This window comes from Marmota monax, unplaced genomic scaffold (assembly GCF_021218885.2).
Source record: "Marmota monax isolate L192 unplaced genomic scaffold, Marmota_monax_Labrador192_F-V1.1 WCK01_AAM20220418_F8-fsc00004, whole genome shotgun sequence".
NCBI classification, from domain to species: domain Eukaryota; kingdom Metazoa; phylum Chordata; class Mammalia; order Rodentia; family Sciuridae; genus Marmota; species Marmota monax.
This window is the reverse complement of record NW_026692881.1, coordinates 11,594,932-11,605,112: the sequence shown is the minus strand read 5'-3', so window position 1 is coordinate 11,605,112 and position 10,181 is coordinate 11,594,932. Positions and strand designations below refer to the sequence as shown.

The 10,181-nt window shown below is 34.3% G+C and overlaps 1 protein-coding gene across 2 annotated transcripts in view; it reads right to left on the bottom strand.

The window, feature by feature from the left end:
* Nucleotides 1–207: 207 nt before the first annotated feature.
* Nucleotides 208–10,181, bottom strand: part of LOC124096541 (cytochrome P450 2C18) — a 34,859-nt gene continuing 24,885 nt past the window's right edge. For both annotated transcript variants that reach the window (XM_046450489.2, XM_046450488.2), the window contains 3 exons: nt 9,071–9,258; nt 3,615–3,756; nt 208–1,963 (listed from right to left, as the gene is read on the bottom strand). In XM_046450489.2, the coding sequence (XP_046306445.1) occupies nt 1,782–1,963; nt 3,615–3,756; nt 9,071–9,258 (512 nt within the window). In that variant the 3' untranslated portion in view covers nt 208–1,781. The remainder of the gene's footprint in view (nt 1,964–3,614; nt 3,757–9,070; nt 9,259–10,181) is intronic.

The following is a 10,181-nucleotide window of genomic DNA, read 5'->3' as shown; positions in this document are numbered from 1 at the left end:
CCTCGCCAGCATTTATTATTAATTATACTCTTGATAATTGCCATTCTGAATGGAATGAAAAAAATAGTATGAGATTTTAGTTTTGATATGCAGGAAATAATGAAGATTGGTAGACTAATCCTAAATGTATAAAAAGATATAAATATATTCTAAATTAACCTTTTGTAAAAAGAAACAAAGTATGGCAATATCAGGTACGCTCTTAAATACAGAGATTAATTCATTTATTTATTGGATTTTAATGATATATCAAATATAAAATAAGCTAATATTTAAGATGATAGTGGTTTAGGATTTAAGCAACAGGAGTACTACTTTGTAGCAAGGTGAATGAAAGAGGGATTTTTATTAAACTCAATATTTGTCAGAGTGCCTTGCAGACTCAGAAATATCAAGGACCATGGTATGCATATATTCTACTGGATGATCTGGATGGAACCAATGTAATCACTAAGGGCATGGGGAAAGGGCAGATGTGATGGCTGAGGTTGAATTGATGTGACAAAGGACTCACAAGCCAAAGGATTCTGGCAGCCTCTACAAGATGAAAAAATCAGGGAAATGGAATCTCCCCTAGAGCCTCCAAAGGAATCATCCACACTGGTAGAATCATCTTAATCCAAGGGAGATGATACTTGACCTTTGAACCCCAGAATTATAAGACTTTTAATCTCTATTGTTTTGAGTCATTATATTTGTGGTAATTTGTTAAGGCAGTAGTGGTAACTAATACAAATATGATCTATCTCATAGGTTTATGAGAAAGTATAAGTTGAAAAAAGAAAAAGAAAAGCATGCAAAGTGCAAAAGCAGAGTAAGGGGAATTAGAAGATAAATGATGGAAGGTAGTGGTGAAAGGAAGATTACAAATTTTAGTAAGATATTAATAGTAGACATTGAGAAATTGACTTTCTGAATATCAGACTCCCTTTTGTTCTACACATTTTGTCACTACTTGATTAATATATTCTCATTTACCAATAAAGAGTGATAAAAATGGATAAAATGTAGTTTTCATTTGCACTTTTTGTTTTCAATCTACTTCCTTTTTTTGTTGTTGTTCACAAGTAGTAATCATATGTATTTGTGGGGTACATTTTGATAATATGATACATGTACGCATGGAAGGTTAATTAAATCAGGCTCATTAACATGGTCATTATCTCATATCCTTGAACTTTCTTTATGGGGAGGATGTTTAATGTCTCCCATTTTAGTTATTATAAAATATGCAAGGCATTGTTGTTAACTATAGTTACCATGTTCAGCAAGAGATCATTAGAACTCATTCCTCCTGTCTACACAAAACTTTGTATCCTTTAACCAACTTCTCTTTCCCCATTCTCTCACACTGTCACCCCTTTCCACATTCTAGTAACCAATACTTATCACTATTATAAATGTGTAACTTTTTTGTATTACACATAAAAGTAAAAATCATGTGGTGTTTATCTTGTTGTGTGTGGTTTATTTCACTTAACATAATTTTTCCCCAGTTTTTTTTTTTTTTTTGGTTTAACAGTGATGCCATAGGAAAAACTCACAAGAGTGTTAAAATACAGAATAGCTAATGCAAGTGTTACATACGTAAACAGGAAGCATGTATTATTTGTGAAAACTGAGGAAATTCTCTGTAATAGGGGTTTAGTGTTCACTGGATTTCAAAGAAATAAGGTGGTGAGAAGTAGATCAGAGAAGGCAGGCCTGATAGGGAAGGAGGTGGAGCATGCCCCAAAGAGGAAATTCCAGATGACAGCAGTAGGCAGACAGACTGCTCTTCTTCAGACAGGAACAAAGCAAAGCTGGTATTTGGGTGGCACAGAGGCAAATCCCCTGGTAACGGGAGTGATGTCAAGATCCTTTAGGTCAACCACAGATTTCAGGTGAAAGTTCTGTAAAATGGTGGTCACAAATAAAAACAGTTCCATCCGGGCCAGGCTTTCTCCTGTACACATTCGTTTTCCTGAAAATAACCAAGAGGGAGAGGATAAATACTCCTCGAACAGTATATTTCTGACTTGCATCAGAAGAATACAGAGTCACTATTTGATGAATGATTAGATGAATGGATGAATGGATAGATAGATTGGATGGATGGATAGATGGATGGATGGATGGACAAAGAGCTAAAAAGTTGATTAGACTGAAGGTCACACTTGCTATCCTTCTAATATTTTATCAGCACAACTTATTTATTGGTTTATGCTTATTAGCTGAACTCAAAGAACTTCACTAACCATTCCAACATTAAAATGGTTTGGTTTTTTGTTGTTGTTTTGACATTTCATGTTCCTTTCAATCGTTTTCCAGAAACACATACTCATTACTTGTGTTCCCTGTTTCCAGTCTGATGTTCCATGATCTTTCCTCCCATTTATCAGATCTGTTTAGTCTCATCAGCCTAAAACATACAATACACTTTCAAGCTTTGTCTCATGCTATTCCTTTTGACTAGGATGCACTTCTCATACTTCTTTCTGATCTTAGATCAAAAGTCATTTTCCCATTATACTCTTTATGATTCTTCCAGACAATAATTCTCATCTTCTTTGGTTTTAGTCAGCGACGAAACATAGATTATTTGAATTATTACGTTCTATTTTTCTAGCCTTCTGAAATAGGAGTTCCATTAAGGCAGGGCTCAGTCCTTGTCATATTTGTATCTACAGTGCAAGACCTAAATGTAAGCTTGAAGAGCCAAAGAATAAATTTAGACAATGATATGCCAGAGACTCAGCATACAGTTCAGGTATGAAGGGCTCTGTATCCAAAGGAGGAACTAGATGTAGGAAGATCAAGGTGCTCTTGTGCCTTTAAAGGATAATCTGTTCTACTCCCACAGTTTGCTGACCCTCATTTACCAGTCAGAAAGCTCTGGCATCCTTGATCAAGAGCAAGTTTCCTACTCTTCTGATTCACTGTCTCTCTTAAAACTCCCTGCCTCTCTTATGAGGGAACTCTAATGTCCTTTTTTTCTATTTGAATCCATTAAATCCATTTTATGTCTCACTGTGTGGTATGAGAGAACAGGAAAGATGTAGTTTCTTCCTTTGCCATCAGGAACAGCCAATCACTAGTCATAATGAATTACAACAATCCACTATGTTGTAAACCTCAAGTCATATTGGATTACAACAATCTCTTTATTCATCTGTTTGGCTAACCAAAGTGTGGGTCCCTTGGCGGCCCCTTCTGTATTTGTGGATACTTGCATTCCCACAGCTCAGCAGGGGCATAAGAGTCACCACTTGGATGACATTCAACAAAGTTGTGGAGTTATATTCTTTATTAGGGCAGTTGAAGACAGTGGAGATGAATATAATCTTCTAGAAAGAGTTCTGGGAAATGCAGTCATGTATCTTGAGGCATAACTCAATCCACCCTGTCTGTAGTTTTCTTACTTTGGAAAAACTAGGTCAATTTCCCAAGGCCAATTAGTCTGACTCAGTAACAAAGTATCCTATCTGGGAAAGTGCATAGGCACTGAAAGTGTTGCTCCTGATCATGTGCAAAGAATGTGTCTACCAATCCCAAAACAAGCTTTGTGCAAGTTTACCTGATCCCATGAACGTGTTTTTTTCCCCAGAAGTACCAGTGGAAATAATTTCTATTACCTGTTGAGAAAGGCATGAAGTAGTCACTCTTCTTGAATTTGCCACTCTCATCCAGGAAATGGCCAGGGTCAAACTTCTCTGGGTTGGGGAATTCTTTGCTGTCATGTAGCACAGATGTCAGTGATACTATTATGGTTGTGCCCTGCAATGAACAGACACAGATAAACCAAGGTGTAAGTAAGTTGTGAAACTAGAGGAAATGTTGGAATTTATTTATGATCAATAGATAAGAGATGTTATGATCTATAGATAAGAAACCCTTGTCCAAAGAAGAGTGTGATATTTCCAGTGAGCCAATCAAGTAATAAAATACATGAGTTGAAAGTCAGTAGCAATGACTTTGCTAAAGTGCCCCCCAATAACATTTGAAGTAGAGAGTATTTGATTACTTGAGTACCAAATCTTCAAGTTATCATCAAGCTTGGATGCTGGTGTCTGCCTCTACTTGATTCTCTAAACCACTTCAGTTTTCACACTGCTTAATGGAATTCTGGTTTAAAATAGATCTCTATTGAATCCTGAAATATCCAGGATATCTCTCTACAGTTTTGCTGGGAATGTAAAAAGGAAATATCAACTATTAAGTGCTTAACATTGTTACAAAATTTGTGTCTTCTGATTTAGAAATATGGGAGAATTTTTTTTCAGATGAATATCCCTCAAATGCAGAAGAGATGGTAATTAAAAAAACAATTTTCAATAATTCATTAAAGATTATTGGTTCATGCTAATGTCTTAAAAATTGTTCCCTTTATATTTTAAAACAGTATGTGAAAATGTGTCTTTATTCTGTATTGTTATTAGTGCATCATAATTATATATAATAGTGAGATTTGTTGTCACATAGTCACATCTGCAAATAGAAATGATAGAAGTTGATCAATATTGTTTCCCAGTTTTTCTCTGTTCTCTCCCTTGTGCCCTTTCCCTGGTCCTTTTCATCTATTAGATTATTCTCCCTTTGATTTTCATGAGATCCCTTTCCCTTTTTCTTCCTTTTTCTATGTCTGAGAAAAAAACATATGACTGTTGACTTTCTGAATTTTGTTTATCCTACTTGACATAATGATTTCAAGTTTCATCTTTTTTCCTGAAAATGAAGAGGCTAAGGAAGGAGAATCACTTGAACTCAGAAGTTTGAAGCCAGCCTGGGCAATACAGTGAAATCCTATCTCAAGAAAAGGAAAAGAACACATGCATGACCATTATATTATAGCCCCAATTTAAATTAACTTGAAATGAATCACCAATTAAATTTTAAGAGCTAACACTTTCAAAATGTGATTAAATTGTGGTCTTGTGCTGGCAAATATTTTTTACATAGGTCATAAAGAACAAATTATAAAAGAAAAATGGAATTGATTCTGTGAATTTTATATAAATTTTAAAAACTGTGCAATGCTTACAGTCTTATATATTTATTCAGTAGGAAAAGGAAACATAGTCCAACTTAAAGTTTGCACACAAATGTCCATACTTCTTATATTTAAAAGCGCCAAACTAGAAACAACCAAGAGTACATATGTCCTATGAATGGAGAAAAAATTTCTGGTAATTCATGACTGGAAATACTACTGAATAAGAAAAGAGAATGAACTACTGATACATGAAAATGAAGGTGAATCTAAAATATATTCTTCTACATAAAACAGTCAAAGGTACATGAAAACATAAGGGAGACAAGTAGGGTAGAGGAGAAGGTAAGTGTAAAGGGAGGTACTGGGCAATGAAATTGACCAAACTGTGTGATGTGCATGCAGAATTTTAACCCAGTGAAACCAATCAAGTAATTTAAAAAGATTTATATAAAAATAGTATTGTAGAAAGAATAAATCAAGTCAAAATAACCATAGATAAAAGATTTGATAAATTCTGTATGTCAAATTTCATTGTATGATTTGATAAACAAAATCATAGGTACAGAAAACAGATCTATGGTGACCATGAGCTGGAATCAAGGGAGTGTGATTGGTTGTAATAGGTGGAAAAAGAAACTTTACAGGGCAATGGAAATATTACACACACACACACACACACACATTTTTTTGAGACAGTATCTTACTATGTAGCCTAGGCTGATCTCAAACTCATAGGTTGAAGCAATCCCCTCCTAAGTAGTAGAGACCACAAGTGTGCACCACCATACCCATACATGTTTATACCTCCATTGTTGTATAATTGCATCATTGTATGTGTTTGTCAAAATCCATGGGACTATACACTTAAGAGAGTGCATTTTCATGCTGGGAATGTAACACAATGGTATTGTGCTTGCCTAGCATGAATAAGACCATAGGTTTGATCCTCAGCATTGCCAAAAAAAAAAAAGGAATTTTATTTTACATCACTTTACTTAGAACTCAATTAAAAATAGAACAATGCATTGTCTCAAAAGTAGATATGGTAAAAAAAATCTCATTTAACCACAGAACACAATTTGGAATTTCCAGGAACAACTGTCTCCACCAGTTAGTGATATAACCTTCCCAAGAATATGTTCCTTCACAATTGTTCTATGCATGTAAGTAAAATAGACCTGGATTTGTTTATGCAACTTCTTATTTTATAAAGATCAAATCAGGCAAGTAGCATTGCCACCATTTTATGATTTCTTTGGGAATATTTTTAATTGTCTCTTTTGGTTATTTACAAGATATATAATTAATTGTTGTAAAGGACAATTCTTCTATTGTGCTGAAGAATAGTAGGATTTATTACTGTTTTCTAACAGTATTTCATTACCCCTCACCCAACCAAAATGAAGTATTTATAATCCTGTTTAGGAAAATCCTAAAATCTGTGCTGTGCAACACAATAAATTCTTGCCACATGCATAAATTTAAATTAATTTAAACTAAATTGAAATTCAAACAATGGAAGTAAAACTAACATGTCATAATATAAAATAATTAAACTAAAATTCAGTTCCTTACTTGCACTAATTGCATTGGAGTTACTCAAAAGGCACATATGGCTAGGGGATATTGTGTGGGGCAGCCCAGAAAGTGCAGCTTTTCTGTCGCTCAGAAAGTTCCACCCCACCGTGCTGACTCAGGCCAATCATCAGCAAACCACAAACCACCCAAATCTGTCCTCTCATCTGTTCTTGTATAAACTTATCTAGTAATTTTAATTGAAAATTTGTGACCTACAAAAACTTAAAAAATCACCATCCACAAATAATGGAACACACCATCTTCACTCATTACATACAATGACTGCTTCTACATCATAGTGGCGGAGCTGAGGAGTGGCAAGACAGACCCTATCGAGTAAAAGACTAACTAGAAACTATCTGGTCCATTACAGAAGAAGTTTACCCACTTGTCTGATAGCATTATGCCCACCTAGCTGGGTGGCTCAATCCTGTGATAGTAGAAATTTTATGCAACAGCAGAAGTCTATCATAATCACAGGAATCTATCCTGTGATGGACTCCCTTAAATTATTAAGGAATTCAAATGACTCCATTAAAAACAATGAATGATTAGTATCAGCTATTCAGTTTTGAAAATTCCTGTATTGAATTGTCACATGCAGAAAGGAAAAGGCCATTCTCTTGGGTTCTGGGCTCTCTATACTCCACAGAGACCAGGCATCACATCATCTGCTTGTGTGCTCTATGCTGAATTTAGTGAATTGATTTGGGAGGCTGAGGCAGGAAAACTGCGAGATCATTAGGTCATTTCTTGGGAAAGTCCTCAATTCTCTTTTCTCCAGAAGATGAAAATAATATTTCTAACTTTCCTAAATTCATATTGTTCTTCCCACAATAAAAATAAAACATTTAGTTATACCATTTTTAATTTTCCTTAGTAATATGCGTTGGGCTCCAGTATAATGGAGTAGCTTGGAGCACACCGACTAGAAAGTCTTTTAAAAATATAGAAACCTTATGTTTTAGTCATTGGAAAGCTGCTGAGATAAAAATTGTTTCCAATATTGCACAGCTCAGGGAAGCTCCCCTTTTGGCTGATGGCTATAGGCAATTTTTAACTGTGTTAGTTAACAACTTTTGAGTCAGGGCAGGAGGTGGTGTAGTATTCTGACTTAGCTAGGAGGGCAGGGAAAAACTCTTTCTAGAAGAAGATGAATATCATTTGAAACTGAAGTTTTTATTATATAACTAAACATAGGAAAATATCATTAGGCATTCCAAAGACAGAACAAAGAAGCCACAAAAAGAAGAATGGGAGGATAGAAAGCCAACAAAATTAGTCCAAGGTAGGAAATATGATCTCTCCCTTACTTTATATGGCCAGCATTACATAGATTTCAGAAACAAGGAAATTTCAAGAAGAAAAACAGGAGAACAGCCTGACACAAATATACAAATGTCCTTAACAAACAGTAGAAGATCAAATCCTTTTGTGAGTATACTTACAATTACATATTTGGGGAGAAAGGGAGACCAAAGCATATGACCATCAATATATGATCAACGGAGACAGAGAATCCATTTGACAGAATTGTGCAGTAGTGACGAACAAAACGATACATTATGGGGAAACAACAAACAAAATGAAGAAAAGGAAAACTTCCCTCATGTGATAAAGAATCTCTGCCAAAATGTACATAAAATACAATATAAAATAGTGTGATGTTAAACTTTCACCCCTTGCCAGAGATAATAAATAAATAAATAAATAAGCTCAACATATCACTTCTGCTCATTACTATTGGAAATCCCAGGCAATACTATAATGTAAGAAAGAGAAATTAAGGTCACTAGCATCTGAAAGTAATAAATAAAAAAGTGCTAATCCAGATAACATAGAAGTATACATAAGAAATTCCAAATGAATATAAAGACAAATTATTGCCATGATGAATAAATTTAACAAGAATTCTAGATATAAAGTCATTAAAATAAAAATTATAACTATGTGTCCACATGCCAAAAACAACAAAATGGAAAAGGCATTGCTTAAATTGTGAATTTATGTTAGCTTTTAAAATATTAATTACCTAATTAAAAAAAGCTTTCAAAAATGTGTAAGCCCTCATTGAAAACAAAATAATACTGGAAAAATAAAGTTCAAATGAAGTGGGAACATATATACTGTTCATAAACCGAAATATTCCACACGTGAAGATGTCACTTGTTTACTAATTGTTCTGTAGATTTAATATCATGCTGAAAATATCCCAGGAGAGTGTTTTAGGAAATTAACAAACTGATACTAAAATTTGTTTGGAAGTGTAAACAGCTGAGAGTAGACAAAACAATCTTGAAGGAGCAGAAGAAACTGGGAAAATTCACACTGCCGGATATCAGGAACAGTTATGGAGCTTGATGACCCAAACTGGCCCAGCAAACTGAGTCCAACAAACTATTATGTGGATGAGTTTTGTACTTCTCCAATTTTGTGTTGGCACAGAATTGAGATCATACTGCAAACTTGGGAACTTCAGGAGGACTGAAGTTCAACATGGGAGAAGAGTCTTAGTCTTACCTTGGGGATGAAGTAGTTTCTGAATTTAATGTCACAGGTTGTTGCACGGGGCCCACTGGTTGGCAGGAGGTCAATGTATCTCTGGATCTCATGCACGACAGCCTCTGTGTAGGGCATATGGCTCTTGTCCTGTATGCAGGGACTTCGGTGTCTGCCAATCACATGGTCAATCTCTTCCTGAACTTTAGCTGATAAGATACAAATAAAAGATGATGGAAAGGAGAAAAAAATAGTATTGTGAGCATCTACAAATGAATTAAAACATGAGCTATATGCCCCACATATACCTGGATGAGTAAAAAGATGGACATGTTATCTGTATCGATCTATCTATCTAGGCAATATATATATATATATATATATATATATATATATATATATATATATATATATATTCATTCAAACATATATAATATGAGTCACATATATTTATGAATCTCCTATAAGCTAGATATTAAGACATAGCTATACAACCTAAATCTATACAAACCTAATGTATGATATCAGATACAAATTGTATGATTAAATGTTTCAAATATGAAATTACCACATAATTAATCCAAGAAATATTGTCATTTCAAAAAAGCAAGAATAAACTTTAATTTTATACTAAAATAGTATATGACATTTTAAAATTAAATTCTACTAAAAGATATAGATGCGATTGCATATCTGTGTGTGTGTGTGTGTGTGTGTGTGTGTGTGATTTTCAATGGGACCCTTTTCAATCTCCCACACTTTAGATATAGCCTTTTGAATCATTCTAGATATATCTTTAGAAATATTTATATATCCAAGTAATCATCTATTTATATTTCTTAATTTATCCAATTTTAGAAAACCCTTAATGATTTCTTGGTAAGGAAGATTAAGATTCATCTCTGCTTTATGCAAAATATACACCACAAATAGACACACACACACACACACACACACACACCTACCTTACATACTTTTCCTCCTTACTGCTTCACCTATATATTTTGATAACAATTCCTAGCTATCAATATGCATTGTTTACACTATTAGACTGGGGCAAAAGGACAATCAGTGTAGGCAATGAATGATTGGGTCAGAAAAATGGGGGCCGATTCAAGAGGAAATAAGTTAC